Here is a 27,216-nt window from a genome sequence, read left to right as displayed (position 1 = left end):
ATTTTTAAAAAATCAGATGGACATGTACTATATTCATTTTTTTAAGCACTCTTTAGCTCCCTTTTATTCCACCTACCCACTATCCTTGGAAGAGAGAGGATTCACCCCTAAACTCTCACTTTTTCTGCTTTAATCACCTGACTTCACACCATAAGAACAGCAGGGATCACGCTTCACACTTCATGAAAGTGAACCTAAAAGTGCTCATCCTTTTATCTCAGAGTCCTTATTAAAGATCAAACTTCAGTGTGAAACAAACAGGAATATGAGACAACATAGATAACCAGTATTGTTCCTAGTTAAGGAGATTTCCTTGTTCCTAATTCTGTTACCGATGAAAAGCCATGAAGCCATTCAGTGGCCAGAGAAACAGAAAGAAAGGCCATAGCAATGTGGACTAGTGTTTAAACATGTGGAAAGTGTTTAAAATCAAAAGCCTTTATGAAGTTACCTGGCAGGCCTGGTCTCACCCCCTGGTATTAATCCATTAAATCCCAAGTTTTCAATTTTGCAAAGATTTCAATGAAATCAACACATGTGCATCAAAATAGAGCTAATGTATTAATATTATAACTATAATATTATAATATGTACTATATTTAAATTTTTATAGATGTTCCAGATCTGGAACAATAAGAAAAGATGGGCTAAACCCCCATTGTGCTTATAAACCATCCCTCAACTTATACGTTTTGTTTTTTGGTACTGGGAACTGAACCCAGGGGTGCTTTCCCTCTGAGCAACATCCCTAGTCCTTTTTATTTATTTATTTATTTAAATTTTGAGAAGGATCTCACTAAATGCTGAGAGTCTCATTAAACTGTTGAGGATGAGGTAGGCCTCAAATTTGCAATCCTCCTGCCTCAGCCTACTAAGTCACCAGGTTTATAGGCATGTGCCATCATGTCCAGCTTGCTCTCTATTTTAAATCTCTTGCTTCTTTTTTTTTTTTTTCTAGTTGGGTTTCTAGTGATAGTTGTTTTAATGAATATTCTTTAAATTGTAACAGAGGTCATGTATCTATATACATCTCTCTGGGGATTCTTAAGAAATTATTTCCAGATAGGATATCAGAGATTTCCCTAATTTGTTTACCTTTTCTTCTGAGCTCACAACTATATCTATCTCCCTGAAAGTTAGATAGGAATCTGATTTGACTCTCTTCAAAGGAATGTGGTTGGAAGTGATACAAATCAAAAAAGTGTATATTTCCAATATTTTTGATAAAAAAAAACCCTCCCTTCTGACCCTCTACTCTCTTATCTATTTGATGGCTATAGGTCCAGGAGACCCTTGGAACCCACATGTTGATGTTGGCCGAGTCTCCATTCATCTGGGTCCCTGAAAGGAGAATTGCCCCTAACCACATATAAGACATGAATCTTTATTGTGGTAAGCCAGTAACATCTCAATGTTTGTCTGCTACAATAATTTAAATTATTCTAAAACAGATGGTATTCAGAAATACCCCACAACAAAAACCAATGCTGCAAAGAAAAATAACATTTAAACTTGCATATCTATTTCTCTTCTTTCTTTTTTCTTTTTCCACTTCAACATGCTTCAATTTATCACAGTTCAATTGTAAACTTATTAATTGTCATTGCCATTTTCAGAATTCTAAAGTTCTTCTTAACCTGGCATACAATCTACAGAACCAATAGCAGAGGAAGAATTAAGGCAAATCACTACTAAACATTGACCTCACCAAAAATGGCACCTGAACGACTCAAAAGAGCAGAAATGACATGCTGGGAACCTCCTTGTAGTTGGTTTATAATTATATTCCTTTTTTTTCTCCCTCTGTTCTAGAAGGCAAATAAAACCTGCCATAGCCTATTGTCATTCTATTATAATTCCATCCCCAAGTAGCCTTCAATGACATATTAATTCTCCAGTTTTTCATTTCTTTAGCTTGTCCTGGTGACTGGATTTATCTTGCTATCTTGGTATGTTGTAATGATACTACCTCCTACAAGACGCATCGTTTGCTCTTTCCATTATTACAAGAGAAGAGTCCCTACCCATTCAAAGAGTCAAAAGAGAAACAAAAATATTTTCATAATTAAGCAGCAATATAAGAAAGAAGTAAGTATAGGAACTTTTTATGAGAAACTTCAAGAAAATAGGTTTCTTGATTCAAGAGACAAATGTCACACTTTTACAGGATTGGCTTCCATTAGATGATAATTAGATGATTCATCATAAGTTAGTTTTAAATAACTGGCAGTAAGAAAGAACACATACAAGTTGTGAGATCTACAAGCAACTAAGGAGAGTGTGATATGAACCATACACAATAGAGGATAAAATAAGATAACTGCAAAATAGGTGGTAACATTAAGACCTTACTGTTGAAAAACCTCTTGTAGAAATAATGGGGACAGTGAGCTTTTAAGAGAGATAAGCCTATGTTCAAATTCCAGACCTATCTCCTGCTTGATGTGCAGGTTTGATCAAATTACTCAAACAGCCCAAACCTCAGTTTCCTCCTCTGTAAAACACGTGTAATAAATTTCTAGGTCACAGGGGTGGAATGAGAACTGGTGGGTAATGTGACATATGGTAGGTAGTTGCTATCGATTGTGGTTATATCTGGAAAAGATTTACTTTATTAAAAATCATATAGATTTCTTTTTTTTTTTATTTTGAAGTAGAAATGTCAGAGTTTCTTCTGAACGTTCTACAGAGACTTCTCTTCCTAATTCATTTACCACATTGGCAGAAATAGCAACTGTAAGCTTAACTTGGCCGAGTCTGCTTCATTCATCTGTCAACAAGATTCTAAGGTTCAAACCGAGTTGACAATTGTGGAAGGTGGATGGAACGGAACTGCTGTGCAATGGCGTCATGTTTCACACCTCAGAGGGTTCTTGCTACCAACAATAACATCATATCTCTGTCAGTCAAGCATAATTATAGGGCTTGATAGACTGATACCAATAAAACAGCCAGTTAAAAAAGGTCTCCTGACTCCCTTCCAGCTGCATGTATAGGACTTGTTTGATTCTGTGACTCATGAATAGTACAATGGTACTTCCTTTTGGGACAAAAGGACAGAGGGACTGCACCCCCTCCTGACTCTGAAAATCGGAACAGGAAGAAAATTGGCTCCATCTGAAAACACTGAAGTTATTTCGTAAATTTTTTTTAATCAAACACTTTACTTCTTATTTCAATATGAATATATTCTAAAGATATCCAAAATAGGAGTGCAATTTCAGAGTCAGGAACACAATGGTCAAGCATATCATCATTTTTGCAAGTAAGAGTTGTCACATTTGAGTTATACACTCAAAAAGCCTGCATCGGGTCCTTTAAAGCATTATGCTTATACTTGTTACCTTTATGAGAAAGAAAACGAAAAAAGTATTTGCTACTCACATTAAAAAAATTACATATATTGTCATAAAAGTGGCCCACTGCAGCCATTTATAGCAGAGACTCCTATGGTAGTAACATGTTTTTGTCAAAATGGACAAGGTTGAATAGCTTCTTGTAGAGAAAATTGATACATGGGATCTAATGCAAGTTGCATTTCAAGCTTTAAATTATAAATGATCTCAACATACAAGAATATGGAAACAGACAAGAGAAACATATAATTACATATCCACACATAATTCTAGAGTGACATATGCAAGCTTTCCAAAATATATCAAATGAAGATATAAATGCAAGGTTGCTAAACTAAATTTTATCATTATGTATGATTTTCTTTTTTTCTTTCTTTCTTTTTTTTTTTTTTGTTAAGTCTTATTTGTTAATCTTACTTGAGACCATTACATTGGGAGGGCAAAGAAAATCAGATGACTTGACTCTTTGTGATAATGAGGGACAATGTGATCTGCCATCCTCCCCTTGGGACAACCAGTCTGTTGCTGTTTGTTCCTTCAGAGCCGTGCCCTAATGCCATCTTTTGTATAATGAGAAAGTGAATGACAAGAGAATCACATCAGGATCCTCAGTGACACTTCATGATCCTTCTGTTCACAGGAAGCCACAGTGCCTCCCATGCTCAGGGCCTGAGGAAGTTTATTTACTTGCCATAAATTATATGCCAAGAAGCAAGATTATTCAACTTTTCAGATGACCTTTGGACTTTATGTTTAGAGTACAGAATGGTGGCAAGAGCATTCGTGATTAAAATGGCAAACAATATCTTGATGTCGTATCCAGTATCTTATTTGGAGAGTATGTTAGTCACCCCACAAAAGCTAACTTTTCCTTGCTGTGGCCAAAAATGCCTGACAAGGACAACTTAGAGGAGGAAAAATTTATTTGGGGCTCATGGTTTCAGAGGTTCAGTCTGTGGTCAACAGAATCCTTTGCTCTGAACCCAAGATGAGGCAGAACATCGGTGGAAGGGTGTTACCAAGGGAAGCTGCTCCCCTCATGGTAGTCAGGAAGCAGGGAGAAGAAGGGAAGGGGCCTCAGGAAGATGAACTCATCAAGAGCACTCCCCCAATGACCCACCTCCTCCAGTCAGACCCCACGTGTCTATAGTCGCCACCCAGTCAGCCCAGTCAAACTAGGACAGATCTATTAGTTACAGCTCTCACTACCCAATCATTTTATTTCCAAACATCCCTGCATTAATGCAAGAGCTTTGGGGTTTTAGGGGACACCTCATATTCAGAGCATAACATGGAGATAGCTGAGTGATATTTTAAAAGACACAAAATCGGGGAGATTATTTTTTTTTTCCAAAAATGAAATTATATAAACTGACAGATATCAGTTCATAGAAAACAAGTAGAAGGAAAAGCTATACGTAAAATTTAAATGATGCTAAAATTAGGAGGAATAAGATCGCTAGAAATTAAAATCATCAATAATTGCATACTGCCTTTATATAAATATGTTGTTAATAAGTATCTAATCATATTGCTATTGTTCATTATTTACTCATTCATATTTACTCAGATATAAGAAACATCATGGAAATTTGTTATAAAGTCACTTAATTTGTACCTCTAAAGCAAATTTTAATAGAAAGCAGATAGTTCTTAGAAGTCATGGATAGGGTTTAGAAATTAGAGTCTCAATCAGATTTCATTAAGAGATATTTAACCTACAAGGGCCATATGATACAGGATTCTAAGTACTATGGTAACATCCACTGTATTAGTAAAGATAGCATAGCTGATATTTTTTTTCCTCTCTTTTCTGCCACTGAACATTATTGGAATGATAACATCAGAGGGTTGTTGAGAACAAAATGAAATCACATGTCTAAAGTGCCTAGGCTATCGCCTGCTGTATATTTAATAATGCTAGTTTTCTTTCCTATATTTAATAACACGAGGACAATGGAAATCTTTAAGTCGAAAATTTGGACTAATAGATAGCTAAGAAAGCAAGTGCTACTTGAATTTTCAAAGAATCAAAGAAGAAATATTAGTACCCTGGCAGAAATGAAATTTGACTATCTCTCCACATGGTAAAAATGTATGTTACACAAAAATATGTTGAACATGCTACTCTAGCTGTAATCTCTGGGTTTTTTCCTGGATGGTAGTGGTTTATTTCTAGTTTTAAAGACAGAGGCTTAAATAGGAAGCCAAAGAGTAAAGACTCTTAGACCCAGAGCATGCCATCTGCCTAGCATTAGGCAAGAGCTGAAAGTCAGTTACAGAAGCAAAGACTTTCTGACCGTGATTTATGTTCCATCCTTGAACGTGACAGGAAGACTGCAAAAGATATTTGGAAGCCAATGCTTCCTCTGAATCAAGTAAATGAGTATATGCTAAGCCCCTCTCCCCAGACCATGTTGGCCTGTAGGTAAGTTGCCAATATGGAGTCTTTGAATCCTGCAGCAAACTGGCTATCTGGGATGAGAAAATATCTCAAGGCTAATGATCATTGCTACTGTAAAGGCACGGTGCACAGAATAAACTCTGGGGTCAGACAAGAGATATCCAGGATATTACTCAAAAACACATCTAGCTCAAAGCTGACAAGATAATCTGTTCCTGTGAGTGCAAAGCAGACTGGAATGCTAGAGCTATGACCTACTCAAGGAAAGAAAAAAAGAGAGTGAAACTCTCCAAGGGCTCCATCTCAGGCTCTTTATGCAGGCAAAGCTCCAACAGACTTCAAAGGGAGTGTTGCTAAGGAGGGAGGCCTGGGCCAAGCCCACAGGGGGTATCACTTCCGAGATCCTGTTGCCATCTACATTTGGTGGACTGGCAAATGCAAATATTTCAGATACAAGTTTAAACAGATGAAAAAAGAAGTGTGAAATAGCTTGGAGATTTGCTTGCAAAAGAAACCTCAGAATTCCAGGAAAAGTATTTAAAATTGGAAGCTTCTTAAGTTATCCCCAATGTCCCAAGTGAGTAATTGGTGTGTGATAAAGGATCAAAAATTAAATTGTGTTTTAAATGGTTACATATTGCACTCCAATCTCCAACATATCACATGATCCCCAAATTGTGAAAAAACAAACAAACAAAAAAAATTCTTTCAAACTTAAGTACTCCTAAAAGGTCAACAATATGTTTCTAGTTGAAACGTAGATAATATTTTGATGCTTTAACCAAATTTTAACATACATGATGCTGATTAATGTAGAAGAGCCCAAGTCATCAAATATACTTACAGGAGGACCTGTGGGGTAAGGGGTGGAGAGAGAAGAAAAAGAAAAAGGGAGAGATGAATTAGTGAGTGTGCAAAAATGCTAAGATTAAATAAAAGCTTGAAAGATCTTCATCATTCTCATCACAATACAAGGGACATGGAGGTTACTAAGAACTCAGTGATTATTGGTCATTTTAATCTAGATATGGACTTTTTTAGGTCATGAGCTCTTTGAGACCATCTCAGAAAAAATGCCTTTATACTGGCACAAAAATTTTACATACAATCTCATGGGATTTTCAGATTCCTCAAGATCTGTTTGTCAATTACTGAGAGGGCCTTCATTTTTTGGGGGGGGGTGCAGGGGAGCCAATACCTGGGATTGAATAGGGATGCTCAACCACTGCGCCACATCCCCAGCCCTATTTTGTATTTTATTTAGAGACAGGGTCTCACTGAGTTGTTTAGCACCTCCCCGTTCCTGACGCTGGCTTTGAACTTGGGATCCTCCTGTCTCAGCCTCTCAAGCCGATAGGATTTCAGGCATGCTCCACCATGCCTAGCCAGTTATCTTAAGTGAAGTCTGTTCCATTATAAGTTTAGATAAAATATGAATCAAGAAAATCTTTGGTTATTTAAGACAGTCCAGTTAATGAGAATTGATATCTAACTTCTTGAGTTAGGTAAAACAGCCAAATCAGAAATGTACCTGTGATTTGTTTTAACAATCCTTTTCATTCTTAATGAAAATACAATGCTGTCAAAACATAAAAGACTAACTCCTAGTGTTTCTGCCAGAGTTTCATTAAAACTATGGATTCTCTTCAAAACCCAGGCAAAGTCTAAGAAAATCTCAGTATTTCCTGCACTATATGTTCAATTAAAGCACCAATAGCAAAGTAGCAAAGAAGTTGAGAATTGATTTTTATGTTTCCAATAAAACTTTGCATAAGCATAAAATTTTCTTTTTCCCTTAAATGCTCTCTTTCTTATGACAAAAACGTCATTTCCATAATTATGTGACTTCAGCAATATTTAGTCACTTCTTTTACCTCAAATTTATAAAGCAGCCTATTAAAAAAGTTTGCACTTGGTGAAGGGATACCTTTACAAGTTTTCAATTATTCAGTTTCAGTGAGGTTGAAAGATAGCTTTTGAGGATACTTTTAAAGAAATCCAGCAGCTATATGGCTCACATTAATGAATTTTCATAATCTCTTTTTAATTTGACAGTTCTTTTCAAAACGGAAAAGGAAATGAGACCTCCCCAATCTCCCAATTAATCTGCTGTCTGCTCCTCCTGGGTTAGTCTCCTAAGGTTTCAACACTCAGTAACTGACCATTTTGAATACTAATAAACAACTTACAGAAAAAAAAAAATTCACAGCAGGTTACAATCAAACTTTAAATTACCTTACCATGAAAGTAGGAACTAATGAGCTGATAAAAACTTCATCTGGCCATTTACATTTTGGGGATCTTAGATTCATAAAACAAAATAGTAAGTGAACTTACCTACTGGTAATTATCGTGGTTGCAAAAATATTTTAATTTGGCGTTTCCATTTTGGTTTGCCTATAGGGATTTGGCCTGAAAGCTAAAATGACTGGAGAGGGAGTCAGGACCATTAGTTCTGTTTCAAGTTTGGCTCATAAAAATTGCATGGCCTTGGAGGGATCACCTGACTGCTCCAGGCCTCTGTTTCTTCAACTACAAAATGAATATGCTGGATTGAATACCAATGCTCTTGTCATCACTAGAAGTTTTCAACTATACAAGAAGGATCAAAATCCCCAACACTTAAAAAGAATGGGAATAAAAGCATGACAAAATTGTGCCAGTTGGATGACATAACAATAAAGCTTTCCAAGGCATGTGCCTCAGTGTCCTAAGGCAGATATTTTTGCAAAAATCCTGTATTTCCTGACCACCTACAGAGATGGAAACATGGGCAATGTCACCACACTGTGCGCAGCTAAGAAACCCTCCAGTGGGCACAGCAAAATTGGGAGTCAGTGGTTATCAAACTGCAATTGATATTTTGTAAACTTCTTATGACTTGATAAAAACAGAAGAGTGAAAAAAAAAACCTAAGTCTAGTGTAGAAGATTTAAACATACACTCAACCTCCAATAAGGAAGTAGTATCATTAATTAGAAGAAACAGATGTGGGGACCTCACTGGAACATGAATGACACAGCAGCTGAGAGAGACTTACCAGATTCTCCTCTCCGACCCCTCTTCCCTCGTTTTCCCGGAGGACCTGAAATACAAAGAATACATTTTTGAGTGTACTTTAACTTTTTTTTTCCCGGGGTGGTGGTGGTGGGGCATTGCAAAATGGTTAGTACATGATTTCTATATATTTTCTCTCTGTTTTAAACCACCAACTTCAAAAAGAGACCTGATGTTTGTAAAGAGCAATGTTGCTTTTAGTGTTTCAGCAAATTGTTAAGCTCTATTTAATTATAAGCTGATCTGATCTTCCAGTGTTACTGAAGAACATTAGAGTCAGAATTTTTGTTCATCCTGCTTAATATCATCAGTAAAGAAAGGTTTTGCTAAGCAAAGTGTTAGTATTGAGATTTTGTTTGTTAAAAATATGTATTTTCTGAAAGTTTTAGTATATTACCAATAGAAAGTACTGATTCCCCAGTGACTACAGTTTCTGCTCAGTCAGGTTTATGGTTTATCATAATCTTTCTGGAAATATTTAGTTAGCCATTAATTAAATGTAATATCAGTCAAGGAAAAGAGCTGTAAAATGTTTCTATTTTATTACATGTGAATATATTGAAACTTCTTTAACTGATAATCACTTGAGTAAATTTACCTCTCTTAACTGCACTGCGTTTGGATAGTAAGTTTAATTTTTCTAGAGATGGACTCATTTAATGAATAGTCTTTGTGAGGATGCTATTCTAAAAATACAGAAAAAACTTTTTTCCAGTGAGTTGACTCTAAGGACCACCAAGCTGGTATGTATCAGACTTAGCACAAAATTCTAGACATCCATAGCTTTCAAAGGCATTATTCTCAATTATATAATTTCTGTCCTCATTTCCTTGGGTAGGAATAGCTTCCACTGAATTATGGTTCAGGCAAATAGAAGAGAATAATTAGCCCACCATGAGAATGGAGGGCCTATAATATTGTTGGGAAAAAAGGCCAAGGAAAATAGAGAGCTGACTGGATTTAAAGCATGAGTTGCAGTATAGGCTTCAGCACACAGTGACTCTCAGTGTGACACAGAGCCACCAGCTTACACATGGAAACACTATCTTGAGAAATGAAAACATCAGTGGGCCAGTTAGTTTCCCCCCAAATCCTCCCACAGGATATGTCTGGCCATAAGTGTTTGGGAAGAGGGTTAAAATCAATTGAGCAATGAAATAGATTAAATATATTAAGAGAAGCTGCTTTGAAGTAAAATCCACAACAGTCATTAGATTTCAGATTTCTTTCTGTATTCTGGGTTAAGGGGAGGTTTTTGTCATATTCAAGGTATTCTTGGTCAGGTTAAGAACAGGAAGAGAATCAAAGAACTAAATATTCAAACCTAGTAAGTCCTAAATAGGTATGAAAAAATATATTTATACACTTACTCAAATACACATATATGCATCTGTACATACTGACATTTTCTAACATATACAACTTCCTTAATATTAGTCATCAGATTTTTTGTTGTTGTTATACAAAGTCACTTAAACTAAGAACTACTTAAGAAACACTGTGTAGTTAATGATGTCTGTGGTTCACTTGGTAGGAAAAGTAGTAGAAGGCATTGTAAGAGAACCATTGACCATTTTTCCAGAATAGAATAGAGAAATCCTAAGATGGAATTTCAACTTCAATTGACAAGTCAAAACAATACATCTTTAAATACACAGAAGAGAAACTTGGGACTATCAAAAGATGAAGAAAAAATATTCAAAATTACCAAACAGAGTGATAGAGAATTACAAAAAGGCAGGCATTCTGACTGACTGCTGACTGACTCACAACAAAGGTGACAGAAGGTCCCACCCTAACTTTTAGGACACATCTTGTCCTTATTTATTTATTGGGAATTAGCTTGTTTACTACTTTTCCCCTGAAGAATCTTCCTTGGGAATGGTAAAATTCACCAAAAACAATAGATTGCATAAATAATTTTAAGAGCTTGAAAAAAGTACTTTTAAAATAACAGATTAGGAAAAATGATCAGAGAAGCAATGGTATCTTTTGAAAAAAAAATTAAATGACAAAGGAATAATATTTCTGAATCTCTCTGCCTTAAATATTCAATCAGAAGGCTTAAAGAAATGAATTAAATGTTGCAGAAAATCTGTTACTTGAGAATTGAAACACAGGGTGTAAGGAATTAGAACACACTTGGCAAGACAGAGATCTATTGGAGAGAGAGTTTTACAAAGAATTTCAGAATATTTGACAGAGAAAATGAAGCTAAATTATGAGACGACGAGAATCTAAAATATACTGGATTTGCAAATAATATCAAATTGAAGAAGAATATATTAAAATTACAATAGGAAGGAGAAGACCATATTGAGTATTATCCTGAGTGCAGTGAACTAAAAAATTATATGAAACTCCCAGAAAGACCTAGATAAAGATCTTGCATCAAGGAGAATAAATTGAATTTTGATGTCTCTGTGTGGATAAAAGAATTTGATCTTGCTTCTGAATTTACGAGCAAAAATAAAATTAAAAAATGAAATGGATGAGATGAATTTGACAATAGACAGCTGGCCTATAAGAAGTGAAAAGGCAAAAGATCAGAAAAAAACACATGATGAACGTCTTCTGAACAAAAGTGATATTAACAATAGTTGGAAAAGACAGTGACCATTTCCATTCCAAACTGAGTGATAAGTGTCAGTCAAGCATCAACTATAAGAATAAATAGAGTGGGCTGGGACTGTGGCTCAGCAGTAAAGCGCGTTTGCCCGGCATGTGTGAGGCACTGGGTTCCTTTCTCAGCACCATGTATAAATAAATAAAATAAAGATCTACCAACAACTAAGAATAAATAAATAAATAAAGTAGCTAGAACAGGACTCTTATTCACTGAATTTGGCCAGAGGTTTGTAACAGAAAATTCCAAGTAATTCTATCAGCAGAAAGACATGACTCTGCAAAAGAAACAGATTAAAAAAATATGAATGAGAAGAGAAAAAACAGAAGCTATCAGCAAGAAAGGAAGTGAAACTTTCACACAGAGAATTTATGCATTGAAGAATGAGTTCTAGAAAACAGAGGGAGACTACAAAACCAGATTGCTCTTCAGGATTAGAAGATTCATGGCCACTGCCACTGCTTATGTTTTAGAAAGAGTTTTTGCTAACTTTGCAAAGATGATGCAAACAGTCTAAGAGAGAAATTGTTTGTTTGTTTTTAAAGCAGCCATAATGATAATGTTTTACAGACCAGTTGTTATAAACCCAACAATAGACAGATCCAGGTCATCAAATAATATCATGGCAAGGCCTTTTATAGAAAACCAGTGATTTGGGCCTAAACTAATATGGTGTGAACGCTCTACTCCTAACTAATGATATACTGTGTTAAGGCTCTCCTCTAAGGTTAGAAGTAAACCTGTGCCTATTTATAAGCTTTCATGTGGCCTTCAGGGTGGGTGGTTATTAGAGGTACTAAACGTGCTGATCTGGCTTATCTGATTAATTTCACTAACCTGTTGATTCTACCCCTGTTTTTATGCATCTGTTTATTCCTCTCTACTCCTATCAGTATTGCAAGATCAAGCTTAAACAACCTTTCTGGGGGCTCAGATACACAGTATTTATTTTTTATTTTTATTTATTTGGTTATTTTTTATCTTTTATTTTAGAGGACTAGAAATTGAACCTAAGACCTTGCATGTGCTAGGCAAGTTGGTTATCATTGATCTACATCTCCAGCTCCAGTATGCATTTAAAAGCAGTGAGTTCAATTTAAAATTTGAAAAAAAATTTTGACAAATTTAAACATGTCAATACAAACATGCATTGATATGTTTCAATGGCTAGTAATAAAAATATAAAAATTGTTAGTAAAATTATTCAGTGTATTTTAATTACAAACAATAAAAAGGAAGACACTAAACTTTGATTTTCATACTCTAATCAGATCATAGTTTTAATAATGTGAATATTTATAATGTCCTGATCCCCTAAAACTAAAGTTGTTTTGTCAAATTCTTAGAGGATATTTTATTTTATTTTTTTTTAAATTTTTTTTTAATTGGTTGTTCACAACATTACAAAGCTCTTGACATATCATATTTCATACATTAGATTGAAGTGGGTTATGAACTCCCAATTTTACCCCAAATGCAGATTGCAGAATCACGTCGGTTACACATCCACAATTTTACATAATGCCCAATTAGTAACTGTTGTATTCTGCTACCTTTCCTATCCCCTACTATCCCCCCTCCCCTCCCCTCCCATCTTCTCTCTCTACCCCATCTACTGTAATTCATTACTCTCCTTGTTTATTTTCCCATTCCCCTCACAACCTCTTATATGTAATTTTGTATAGCAATGAGGGTCTACCTTCATTTCCATACAATTTCCCTTTACTCTTCCTTTCCCTCCCATCTCATGACTCTGTTTAATGTTAGTCTTTTCTTCCTGCTCCTCCTCCTTGCTCTGTTCATAGTTGCTCTCATTATATCAAAGAAGACATTTGGTATTTGTTTTTTAGGGATTGACTAGCTTCACTAAGCATAATCTGCTCTAGTGCCATCCATTTCCCTGCAAATTCTATGATTTTGTCATTTTTTATTGCTGCATAGTACTCCATTGTGTATAGATGCCACATTTTTTTTATCCATTCATCTATTGAAGGGCTTCTGGGTTGGTTCCACAGTCTAGCTATTGTGAATTGTGCTGCTATGAACATCGATATGGCAGCATCCCTGTAGCATGCTCTTTTAAGGTCTTCAGGGAATCTTAGAGGATATTTTAAAAACTGAATAAAAATAACCAATCTTTAAAATACTTTTATGGATATGCTTTTTATAAGAATGCTTATATTGAAGCTTTTATACAGGAATTTTTTGAGAATTCCATATAAAACTTATAACAAAATATATTTTAAAAATTATGTCCACTCAATGAAGGTTAAATACAACTATGGGTGGAGCTGGGGATCCAAATCATTGGTAGAGCCCTGGTGTAGCAGACACAAGTCTCTGGGTTCAATTCCCAGCCCTTTAAAACCAAATTAACCAACAAAATATCATGCTTAGTGAAATAGCGAAACCCAAAAAACCAAAAGCCAGATGTTTTCTCTGATAAGTTCATGCTAATCCATAATGGGGGGTGGGGAAAATAAAAGAACTTTAGATTGTGCAGTGGGGAGTGAGGGAGGGGAGGGGGCAACAGGATGGGAAGGGTGGGGGAATGAGATGGACATTATTACCCTATATACAGGTATGATTACACGACCGGTGCACCATGTTCAGCCAGAGGAAGGAGAAGTTATACTCTATGTATGATGTGTCAAAATGCTTTCTACTGTCATGTATGAGTAATTAAAACAAAGTTAAAAAAAATTTTTTTAATTAACCGAACAAAAACCAAATCCAATGTGGCCCACGGAAGGTAATAATAATAATAAAAAATTCTTTGAGTGGCTAATAAATGAGTTTTTATTAACAATGTAAAATATTAAACTGTCTAAAGCCAACTGACTGTGTACTGGTTTAAATGTAAAATGAAGTACTCTTTTTATGTAGTAGCCAAAACAGGTTATGTTACTGGTTTAAAAGAAAATGAGCTGATTATTCCAGAATATAGTTTTCACTGGGAGATTCTTAAAAAGGAAAACATGACTTTCTGGCAAAGTATGTTTTTTCTTTCTTATGAAATATACCAAGAATAGGACTCCTGTTTTGTCTATTTTTTTAACTTTAAAGCAAACAGAAATTTAACAATTGCTAATGTTTTAAATAAATACAAGTGACATATCAGAACTTTGAATCTAATTCTCAATATAATGTGATCATTATGAGTTGGGAAGAAATAAGAAATAGGTTGAAAGGATAAATGAAGGAAGGATCAGCGAAAAGACAGTACTTCAGAAGTTCCGAATACTTTGCCAGGCCTGTCACTCCCCAACCCAGTCTCTTTCCCAGGACTCTTACTCCCCAGATTCATGGAAAATGTGTAAAGTGACAATTGTTAATTGCCACTCCCTCAATGAATAAATTAAGCAAAGAGAGATACACTACCTGGAGGAACCTACCATTTAGACGACTTTACAATACCATCTACCAATCAGATAATGAAGACCATGTCAGCCAAAGGATCCTGAGATTGAATAGACCACCAGAAACCATCTTGATATCATCCCTCCCAACCTCCCCCCTACCCCGGTCTCTCTCTGCATTCAAGGTCCATTTCTCCCTTGAATGCATATTCTTTGCTTTACTCCAAAAAGCATCTCTCTTGAGGTAGCTGGCGTTCTCCCCTGAATGCACTTCTCTATTCCTAAATAAACTCCATCTACGCCTCTGTCTGGCATGTGCTGAAATTTTTTTCCTTCACTTAAGCCAAGTCAAGTTCCCCCTTCTCTCTGGGAATTCCTTGGACCCTTTTCTGGAAACACCTCATCTCCTGTGATAATCAGAGTTATTTTCCAATAGCTTAAGAGTTTCTATTGCCATAGAAGAAGGCCAATAAACAAAAATTTCCTTCTAAGACAGCTTCTCGGTTATCTCAATATAAGTTCAGTCCTAGTTGAGGCAAGGTTTAAATGAAACATTTCAAGTTCATTCAGAATTAACTGATATTTATAAATTTTATAACTAGGAAAAATGTTCACATTTATGAGACAACTGAAGCCTCTCACAAAAACACATTGGAAAACTACTGCACTTAAATAATTCAAGAAAGAGATTTCCCAGCTGAATGCAATGAAGGCTTTGGGCTTTATGTAGATGCTTTGTTTCCAGAAATAGAATTCCTGCAAATGAGACATTGCCTTTATTGCTGTTTTTAATATTTAGATAATAAATATAGTAAAATATTCAATAGAAACTATTCAAGACTACAAACAGCCTGATGTTGCAGTTCATTGACTTTAATGAGGTCTGATGTGACAGTTGTTATTTCTATCATTCTTTTCCCACACATAAAGTGTTTCATTATTATGGGACTAGAATTTTTTACCCCATGATCCTACAGGGGATTTATCATGACTGCTTTTTTAAATTTTCTACTTGCAGGGGAAGGAGGTATGAAATGTCAGAAAGTAGGGGCTGTGAAATAGAAAAGATGTGTTTCTTTGTGGGATTATGTGCTATGTAACAAGCATGGTTACTATCTCTACAATGTAATATATCAACATGAAGCTACGTAGGAAAAAAGTTCCCAAGCTAAGCAGGAAAAAAGTTTAAATATGTTTCCTAGGTTCCATGTTTTTAATGGAATTAAGAATGGTAAACAATTGTCTCATAAATGTGGATATTTTTCCTAGTTATAAAATTTATAAATATCAGTTAATTCTGAATAAACTTGAAATGTTCCATTTAAACCTTGTATCAACTAGGACTGAACTTACATTGAGATAACCGAGAAAAAGTCTTCAAAGGCAATTTTGCTTTGTTGGCCTTCTTCCATAGCCATAGAAACTCTCAACCTATTGGAAAATAACTTTGATTGTCACAGGAGAAGAGGTGTCTCCAGAAACATAAAATTTTAAACAACAACAAAAAAATAAGATTAACCGTTAAATGTATTTTTCTATAGGCTCAATAAATACAAATAATGTTAATTTTTAATTTATCAGAGATGGAAACAATATTCCTTGTGGAAAATGGGGAGGTGGGAAACAAGCTAACAGAAACACTGTTTTCATCAATGACTTTGAAAGGTTTTAAGGTTTTGCCAAATATCTGATGAATGAATTAAACACAGAAGTATCATATATACCATCAAACATGTACCCAGCCCAGATTTCTTTCAGTTGGTGCTAAATTAATTATTAAGTATGATCACTGCTAAAATTAGCAGTGGTATTAAAATTAGCAACTGGTATTAAAAAGTAAAAACAATAAAAATTTAAAAAGAGCTATACTAACATTGAAAAATAGCAGTGGAAAATGAATAAGTGAAACCCAGGTGTGGTTATGAGAATGAGTGGAGGAGTATTTGGGAGGGAAAGGGAACAGGAAAGCTTGGACCCAATGAAACAAACGTGAAGCCCCGAGCACACTAAAGCAGGTGGAGTAGGAGGGCAATCCAGGGAAGTCAGAGAACCTGATGGACCACAGTATCACAGGGGAAAGGCACAAAATACTTGCACATAATAATAAGAGGGATAAGGACAGTAGTTTCTGAGTGCCATCACACACCTGGCTCCAGATCATCACTATATAGGAACCATTTCATTTATTTATACTACTCATGTAACCTCTTTGGAAATGGTGATGGAGACAGGTTAGGTGATTTGCTGAGTGTCACATAGCTAGGAAGTAGTGGGTTATAAACATGAGGTTTATATCCAGTCTGCTCCTGGATTTTGAATGCTAAGCCAAAAGACTTGTCACTTACTGAGCCCACTGTGTATCACTGCATTTGCTGATACAAAAACAGAGTTGCCATTGAAGAAAATAGGAGCCTTCAGTAAACTTAGTAAGAATAGGTTCACAAGTATTTCTGAAGTCCTTCATCTATAACTCAGGTTATATTCTTATTTTTAGCTCCTCATTTTAAGTGAAAAATAATCATGAGAAATCACTAGCCAAAAGTCAGTCAATTATTATTTTATAAACCTATCTTTACATACTGAAAATACACATGGTTAACTCAAGGGCATGGGATGAGCACATACTTTTGTATAAGTTTAGCTAATAAATTCTTACATAATGCACACCAGTGTTTTTTAACCAGTCTGTTACATATAAATATTTAAAGTAAGACAAATTTTAAAAATGATCTTGTAGAAATGAAGGATCTCGTCTACATGACTTACTGTACTCTCAGTACCTGGCACATAATTAAATGTTAGTTAAATGGATGGCTACTTTTTAAAAAGCTGAAACAACAAGAATGCTTTTTGCAGTATTTCTTCTGATTAAAAAAAAAAAAAGAAAAAGAAATGACAGAGTACAACTATTCAAATCAGCCACAGGAAGCTCTACATGAAGCGCCTCTCTCAGCAAACCAGCTATGTGGCTTTGGATGCATTAACCTTTTAGAATCTGTTTCTTCATCTACAAAATGTAGATAATATGTACCTCAGAGTTATTGTGAGAATCAAATATACTTGGCTTGTGAGTACTGAGCACGGAACTTCCATGAGGACACGTGTGCCTTGTGCTGCAAGACTCGGTCACATAGAGGGAAGCACAATGAATGAAACACTTAGGTTTTGAGACATTGTTGAATTAGAAATCCAGGAGAAAAGAGCACCCTCTACATCTTTTCTGCTGCAGTCCAGCCTCTGCAAAGTCTCCAGAGTAAGGTTTCTTCAACACCTTTCTGCAGCCCCCCTCAACAGATGCCTATAGCACAGCACTTGTTTATCCAGTTTTTTCATTGCTATGACCAAAAGACCCAATAAGAACAAATTTTAGAAGAAAAAGAGTCTATTTGATGCTCACAGTTTCAGAGATCCTAGTCCATGGATGGCCAGCTCTATTGTTCTGGGCCCAAGGTGAAGCTGAGCATCATGGGGAGAGAAAGCAGCTCAGACATGGCCATCAGGAAGAAGAGCTTCCCAAATTGTAAACCCTAAAGACATGCCCCCAGTGACCCACCTCTCCAGTCACAACCTGTCTACAGTAACCACCCAGTTAATCCCTATCATTGGATTAACCCACTGATTAGGTTATAACACTTATAATCTAATCATCTCACTTCTGAATGGTCTTGCATTGTATCACACATGCGCTTTTGGGGGACACCTGATATCCAAACCATAACAGCACAGCACAATGGTAATGAATGTGGACTATGCAAAGTGGCCACCTGGGTTCCTAATGTGGCTTAGTCATGTGCCAGTCTTTGTGCCTCAGTTTCTTCATCTTTAAATGAAGTGAATCATAGTGTCCACTCATTTTTATAAGGATGCTACCAGTTGGTCCATTTAGAACCATGTTCTGCACAAAATAAATGCACTTTAGATGTTACTGATTGTAATTATTTTCCACATCTCCAGTTGTTTCTCACTTGTCCTTTGCTAATGATAATTTCTATATTTTGGTTTCTCAATGTCAACTCAGGACCAATATTCTAAAAAAGAAACCCACTACCTTCCTATCAAAATAGTTTCATGGATTTCAGAATTTAGGCTGTTGGGACAATTTTTCACTCATGCAATCTGGAAATCTCAGTTATTTTTTGGCCCTTTCCTCTCATTCCTGAGAAATTTAAAGTTTTATTGATTATTTTTCATCGAAATAACTCTTACACATCCCTTTCTTTACATTCCCATTGCTGATACTGTAGTTTGAGCCTTTGCTTTTCAGCTTTAAATACTTCCTGGTCTTTCTCAAACATACGTGCACAGAATTGCTAACATAATCATTCCGACCTATTTTTAATCATGCAATTCCCTGATCAGTAAATACAGGAGGAAGCAAGTGCTCTGGCCCCACACACAGGCTTTCGCCATCACAACCCATCCAGCACTGAGCCTCTTTTTGCTTGATTTCTGATCTTTCATCATCCTGGTCCTCTCATCACTTAAGCTGAATTTCAAGAGGATCTGTAAAAAATTAATTTCATATTTAAACAAGTAGATAAAAAACCATTTTTTAAAAAAACCATTTTGCTATATCAGAAAGGAAGAAGATGATGAAAATCATCTCTCCTTTTCCATGTATTTTGGCCATTTTTCTCCTCTGATCTGTTCTCTAACATACCCATGAATTGATTCTTGCTGTGAAATAAATTCTGCCTTCTTGCAATATCATTACCAACTTAATACATATTTTAAGAATTGGGTACTAAAAGTACACAAATTATTTTTAACCTTTATCTTCAACTTCCTGAATAAGAATGGCATTAAATATTTTAAACTACAGTTTAAGAAGGAGTTGCTATTTGCCTATTTGCGGAATCAATTTGCTCAATGCCATGGTATATTTGGAAATGTCATGCATATGAAAGGGCTCTACAAAATGTCAAACTATTTGTTAAATCAACTGAGAGCAAAATGCAGAACAGGTTAAGATGATGGTTGGCCTCCCACAGAAACTGCTAACACAGGTGATCTCCAGAAAATCAAGTCCCATGAGGCCATTACAAAAGACACTCAAAATATACTAACTGCCCCCACAGAGAATCATTCCTTCCTTCAAAACAATCATAGTTATTTCCTTACAGTTAAATCTCAGATTCAGACTGACAGGCAAATCCCCTAGAATACAAAAACATACTGAGTCGACTTCTATGAATACAATGTTTCCAAATATGACTTCATAATAATTCTAGCACTACACTTCTGCTACACTCTTCAAGTGCAAGGCAAACACTTTCCAAAGAAACCACACAAGGGCCAATCCAAGACTAGCGAGAGTAGGAACATACCTCAAATTATAAACCTATATATGCTAAGCCCAAGGTCAACATCATTCTAAATGAAGAAAAATTGAAAGCATTCCCTCTAAGAACTGGAACAAGACAAGGATGCCCTCTTTCTCCACTTTTATTCAATATTGTCCTTGAAACTCCAGCCAGAGCAATTAGACAAAAGAAAGAAATGAGAAGGATACGAATACAAAAAGAAGAACTCAAGTTATCATTATTTGCCAATGACATGATTCTATATTCAAAAGATTCCACCAGAAAACTCCTAGAACTAATAAATGAATTCAGCAAAGTAGCAGGATATAAAATTAATAACCATAAATCAAATGTGTTCCTATATATCAGTGATGAATCTACTGACAGAGAAATTAGAAAAACTACTCCATTCACCATAGCCTAAAAAAATGGGAATCAGTCTAACAGAAGAAGTGAAAAACCTCTACAATGAAAACTCAGAACACTCAAGACCTTAGAAGATTGAAATATGAAAGACCTTCTATGTTCTTGGATAATCAGAATTAACATTGTCAAAATGGCCATACTATCAAAAGTGTTACACAGATTTAATGCCATCCTATTAAAATCCCAATAACATTCTTCATAGAACTAAGAAACAAACAAACAAACAAAACCAATCTTAAAATTCATTTGGAAAAATAAGAGAGCCAGAATAGTCAAAGCAATCCTTAAACAAGAAGAGTGAGGCAGAAAGCATCACAAAATCAGAACTTAAACTATACTATAGAGCCATAGTAACAAAAATAGCATGGGATCGGCACCGAAACAGACACATAGACAATGGTACAGAATAGAAGACCCCAAGACAAACCCACAAAAATGCAGTTATACCAAACAAAGGAACAAAAACATACACTGAAGAAAAGATAGCTGGGAAAACCAGAAATCCATACGTAGCAAAATGAAATTAAATTCCTATTTCTCACCCTGCACAAAACTCAACTCAAAGTGGATCAAGGACTTACACACTAGAACTGAGACTCTACATTTAACAGAAGAAAAAGTAGGTCCAAATCTTCACTATGTCAGCTTATGTACTGACTTCCTTAACAAGACCCCAAAAGCACAAGAAGTAAAATCAAGAATCAATAAATGGGATGGAATCAAACTAAAAAGCTTCTTCACCACAAAGGAAACAATAATATGAAGAGAGAGCCTATAGGATATATATAAAAAACTCAAAACAACACTGAAAAACTAAATAACTCAATCAATAAATGGGCTAAGGATCTGAACAGACACTTCATAGAGGAAGAAATACAAGTGATCAACAAATACATGAAAAAATTTTCAACATCTCTAGAAATTAGAGAAATTCAAATTAAAACTACATTGAGATTTTATCTCACTCCAGTCAGAATGGCAATTATCAAGAATACAAGCAACAATAAATGTTGGTGAGGATGTGGGGAAAAAGGTACATTCATACATTGCTGGTGGGACTGCGAATTGGTGCAACCACTTTGGAAAGCAGGCTGGAGATTCCTTAGAAAACTTGGGATGGAACCACCATTTGACCCAGCTATCCTACTCTTTGGTTCATACTCAAAGGACTCAAAATCAGTATACTACAGTGACTAGGCCACAAAAATTTTTATAATAGTTCAATTCACAACAGACAAACTATCTAACCAACCTAGATGCCCTTCAACAGGTGAATTGATAAAGAAATTGTGGCATATATGTAATATATACAATGGAATATTACTCAGCCTTAAGAAGAATGAAATTATGGCATTTTCCAGTAAATGGATACAGCTGGAGAATATTATGCTAAGCAAAATAAGCCAGTCCCAAAGAACCAAAGGCCAAAGTGTTTTCTCTGATATGCAGATGCTAATTTACAATAAGGGCTGAGGGGGATGGGGCTAGGGAAGAATAAAGGTACTTTGGATTAGACAGAGGGGAGTGAAGGGAGGGGAGGGAGTGGGTATGGGGATAGGAATGATAGTAGAATGAACCAGGAATTATTACCCTGTGAGCATATGTGATTATACTACTTGTAACTTTGTATCATGTACAACCAGAAGAATGAGAAGTTACACTCTATTTCTGTATGATGTGCCAAAATGCATTCTACTGTCATGTATAACTAATTAGAACAAATTTTTAAAAGATATTTAAAAATATAACTACATTGATATTTCATCTCACCCAAGTAAAAAATGCCAATCATCAATAATGTAAATTATAATAAACATTGGTGAGGATGTGGAGAAAAAGGAACACATGTAACTTTTATTTGTAAAGTTGAGTGATCTAATTTGTTTGTCATATATTGCCTTTTTATGTATTTTATTCTTATAATTACTTTATGATTAAAAATAAAAAGTAAAAGAAAAATGAATACAAAAAAATCATAGTTTTTTAACTTTGGAAGTTGTGTTTCTTTTCTATATTGAGTAGGAACTAATGGAGTTTTAAAAAATAGAAACCTTTAATTTTGTTAAACACACATCTTCATAGACTTAAATATAAAGAAAACATACATCAACATTTTCTTGGTTTTCCATCCAGTAATTCTTAACAATGACAGGAGTCTCAAAGCACACCCAGACCTGGATGTGTGTCACAGGCCAATCTAACTACAAGTGCCAGTCAACCTTCAAGAACTTAGGAAAGACCCTGATAAGTAGACCAGGAGCTCTGGAACTAACTACAGGGGTGAAAGTTCAAAGGTTACTCCTTTAGGTTATGGGGGAGAGGGTAATTTTAAAGTGGAATTTGAGTTCTATTATTTTGCAACTTGACTGTCACAACAGCTTATCATAAAATGGGGCAGTTTTAAAATATGGAATTTTATCATGATATCTCATGAAACTGGAGGGAAAACCTTGAAAGAAAATATCTACTATAGTAAAGAGAGGGAGCAGCCATGCTCAGAGGTGGGACCGATACTATGAAATCTATTTCATGCTTCTTGGTAAAATAACAGATTTTAAAAGTGTAAGTAGGTGGGCTCATTAGTTCTTTCAAAACACAAAAGAAGGTGTCTTGAATAAGATAATTGTATGATATACGTAAATTTCTCACACAAAGAGCTTTGTGTAATGTATGTTCAATAGAATAAATTTCCATTTATAGTTGTTCTCCTATCTCTCTTTAAGAGGAAACAAAAATGAGGAAATTAGGATCTTAATCTATTTTGACACGACCTATATTCCATCCACATGCACATTTGTGAATATGTATGATCTAATCAGGTTCAGTCCTTTCCCACATACAGACCCCTCATTGCACAATCATTATTAAGAAATTCTGAAGTTCTGCTGGTAAGCTTTGAAGTTAGTTGTTAACACTCAGCATGAAAAAAGGATTCCTATAAATAAAATAACCCCACTAGGCACCTGATTGAATTTGATTGTTCTCTCTGAATATTTTATGCTGAGATAAATGTGGGCATTACCAGCTTCTTGATTTCTAAAATATTTTTATGTCAAAGAGTAGGCATGAATGCCTTATGCTGTTGACACCGTATGTGTATGTTTGTTTTCTTCCTGAAAAGTTTTTTTTTTTTTTTAATTTGGGAGAGATGTAAGGTCTACAACAAAAATAAAACAAAACCCAAAGAACAATATAAGCTAGTATATAATACAGCATTACTCTGCAAATGACAATGCCTATAACACAGTTACTTAGAGAAGAGATTTGAAGTGTGGCAGAGAGGGGTAACATTAGCTTGTCTTAAAAAGGGTAGGTTAAAAAAAAAAAAAGAGTAAGAGGTATAAGCTAGCATGTGTCCTTCAGCTATCCAGGAGACCACTTTCACTGGCAAATGAATTTAGGTTGGATAAGTGAGGTTAGTCCAGATTATCAAAGCCTTCAAATGGCTGGAGAAATTAGGAAATTTTCCAATACGTAATAGGAAAGAAATATTAAGTAGCAAGATAGGGTGAAGACAGCAGTTTTGTGGGAGAACTAACCAGGCAGGAGGTGGGGAGGTCAACCATGAGACTCTCATGAGAGCTAAGACATTTGGTGATCAAGGGACTAGTGGTAAATGGGGATAGAAAATTAGACACGAAAAGTAATGTCTGACAAGAAGAATTCACTGAGAGGCTTCCTTGGATAGAGGAACTGAACTGTTAAGGTTAAAAGTCAAACATTATCTCCAAATTTGAGCCTTGTGGAATATAAAATTTGGTAGTACTCTTTATATATCTTGGATAAATTAAACAAATATCCCTCTATTATTAACAAAATCATCAGATGACAACCTTGGGATTTGAAACAGTATTAAAATACTGGCATGTCAATATGAATGGGAACCACTGCATTTCTGCTCTCAATATGAGATGCACCAGCCTTTACAGTAGAAGATGCAGGCTCCCAAACTCAGAAAACATTGGTTCTCATATTTGGACATATATAACACTCAAAGTCAGTATCACAGACATAATAACAAAGTTCTACCCCAGGAAATAGATAATAACTTGATGATGATATTACAGAATCTATAACAACCAATAATAAACCTGAGATCAAATCTATTAGGGTTATTTGAATCTTTTATTGAATCCCTTTAAAATCTGTGAAATACTTTCTAGTATGCCCACTGACACAGTGACTTAATTCAGAATTTCCATGAGTGGAATACTGATTTGAACCATCCCTAAAATAAGGAGCCAGTAGGATCAGGAATACAGAACTACAGACCTTATATACCTTGTTGTCTTTAAGTTTTGCGGAACCTTTTAATTTATTTTTTAATTTTTAGTAGTCTACAGAATCTCAAACTAATTATCTGTAACACGGAAGGAATATTCTACAGGTCCATGTTTCTTTTCAATAATATGATTCTATGAGAAGCAAAAGAAAATAACTCATCTCCTCATTAAATAGCCACACCTGCTCTCCAGTACCTACCCCCCCCCACACACACACACAAAGGAAGTAACCTCAAATCCATCAAAGTATACATAAAAATGCCAATTAAGTTAGTCGATTTTGCATCAAATAGTCAGGTATTTCATTAAATGAGCAAAATAACAGCAGTCATAGCCTTGAGCCTGTAGAGGTGCAACATCAGGTGCAATGGTAAGGATGTCAGCCAGAGCCCCACAACCCTACTGGCTTTTGGGAGCTGTGGCTAGAAGTAGGGAGTGGTCATGAATGACAGCAAGTGCTCTGCTTCTCTCAGGCTCATCTAACCCCTGGACTGATGGCTGCAGCTGAGAAATTCCAGAGGGATTGAGGAGGGGAAGTGCCCAGGGCATGATGTAGGCACACAAATCCCTCTGGAGTCCTAATCATTCTGCCCCATACACACAATCATGAAGCACAGTTGTTTGATCTTGCCACACTCTACCTCCTTTGTGAAGAAATGGGGAGACTGCTGGGAAGTAGGAATACTTGCATTCGATTGCATCACAGGCTGTGATTTAAAAAAAAAAAAAAAACTACTCCTTGGTTGGCCACGTCAATTATAATCTGAATTATAATCAGATCAGGTCTACATTCCAGAAGAATGGAGATAACTGCTTTCTGTAGTTACACTACAGAAACTATGTTGTGTTTATTGTGCTATAAAATATTGAAATATTTTAAAATATTAAAATTTGTTACTGCAAATAACACCAAATAATTTATAAATACTGTTTTTCTGTTTTATTTGGTGTTTATGGGCTTAAAGAATAAATCTTTTACTTCTGTTGGACAAAACAACCAAAACATCCAATATTAATTTGGAAGAAACCATTTAAAGATAATTATTGAACAACCTCTATTTTTATTTAAAGACTATCTCCAGTTTAGTTGTTGGGCCTAGATAGGGAGCCAAGATCAAAAAGGCCTTTTTTTGTCAACAGATTCAAGTATTCGGGGTATAGCAATGGTTTTTATTTTACTACAGCAACCAATGATGAAATGCAATATGGTCAGATTAAAGGTAGTACATAACTATACTTTTGTAGTTATATCTTTGTTGAACCCACACATGCTATCAGTCATTTAAATCCAGAACCTGGAGCTAAGCTGAATCCCATCAAAGTCTTCTTTACATGCTCCACCTGCCCTAGGGTGGTACATACAACATTAGAAGCAAAGCTTAGTGACAGCTGCAGAAACATATTTAGTGAAGTTAAAATAGACAGCAATCTAGAATAATTATGATAGAAATTTCTGGACATTCATTGTTAAATTAATTAAACAAACACTCCAAATTCAGAGCTGATTTGCAGCTGGTACACATCAGGACTGCTAGGTTGTTAGTTTTGGAAGTCCCCCTCCCCATCACTAAAAAGTCCCTGCCCTCCTAAGACTTAGGAGATCTGGCCCCTTCCCTGGAGCTCCCTGGGCCAAAATGGTACTAAAGGAAGAAACGCCCAGCTCTGTAGGAGATCTCCTAAACTGCTTCCTGCAACCAGGCTGGCATCTATTATGATTATGATTTGTTATACCTGTAACATACTACTTGACAAAAATTTTGAATACCACCCTGCCTGCTGCCATCATCATTACAACACAAATCACACTGTGTTGCAATTCTTTCTTTCCAAAGCAGTTTTCATTTACTTATCTCAAGCATCTGAGAATAAAAAGCCAGTCTAACTCATCTTTGAGCCTTAGTGCCTAAGAGAATTATAAAGTATTAGGAGATATTTGGTGAACCTATGAATGAATGAATTATAAAAGTCCAACTTCATTATGTCACTTGGGTAATATCACTTTTTCAGATAAAGTTATTTTCATTCTTATGCAACATTTGTGATTTTTTATAAGGATCTTCCTATAGACATACCACCTTTAAATATTCCTTGGCTTTCACAGAAACACAGTAGCAATGAACTAACAATCCTAGAAGAGAACTCGTGAGTCAATTGTGCTTGTCATCTTACTCATGCCATTTGTCCATGAAAGGGGAATAGGGTTTACGTGAGACTATCATATCAGTATGAAAATATCAGCATTAAAAAGAACCTCTTTCAGCTGACTGAAATCAACTGTAGAACTTATATTCTCCAAACCTCCATACTTTTTTTTAATTGGTTCTGGGGATTAAACTCAGGACTTTGCATACTTTGCACATACTAGGCAAGTACTCTATCACTGAGCTACAACCCCAGCCCTC

General features: G+C 35.5%; 1 protein-coding gene across 1 annotated transcript in view; it reads right to left on the bottom strand.

Moving 5' to 3' along the window:
- Positions 1-27,216, bottom strand: part of Col25a1 (collagen type XXV alpha 1 chain) — a 444,456-nt gene that overhangs the window by 198,064 nt on the left and 219,176 nt on the right. The window contains exons 3-4 of the mRNA XM_078021824.1: positions 8,801-8,845; positions 6,605-6,612 (exon numbers count right to left, since the gene is read on the bottom strand). Of these exons, the coding sequence (XP_077877950.1) occupies positions 6,605-6,612; positions 8,801-8,845 (53 nt within the window). The remainder of the gene's footprint in view (positions 1-6,604; positions 6,613-8,800; positions 8,846-27,216) is intronic.

The sequence above is a fragment of the Ictidomys tridecemlineatus genome, chromosome 9, assembly GCF_052094955.1.
Source record: "Ictidomys tridecemlineatus isolate mIctTri1 chromosome 9, mIctTri1.hap1, whole genome shotgun sequence".
Classification (NCBI taxonomy): Eukaryota; Metazoa; Chordata; class Mammalia; order Rodentia; family Sciuridae; genus Ictidomys; species Ictidomys tridecemlineatus.
Note: the sequence above shows the minus strand (reverse complement) of the source record. Positions and strands in the feature narration are given on the sequence as shown.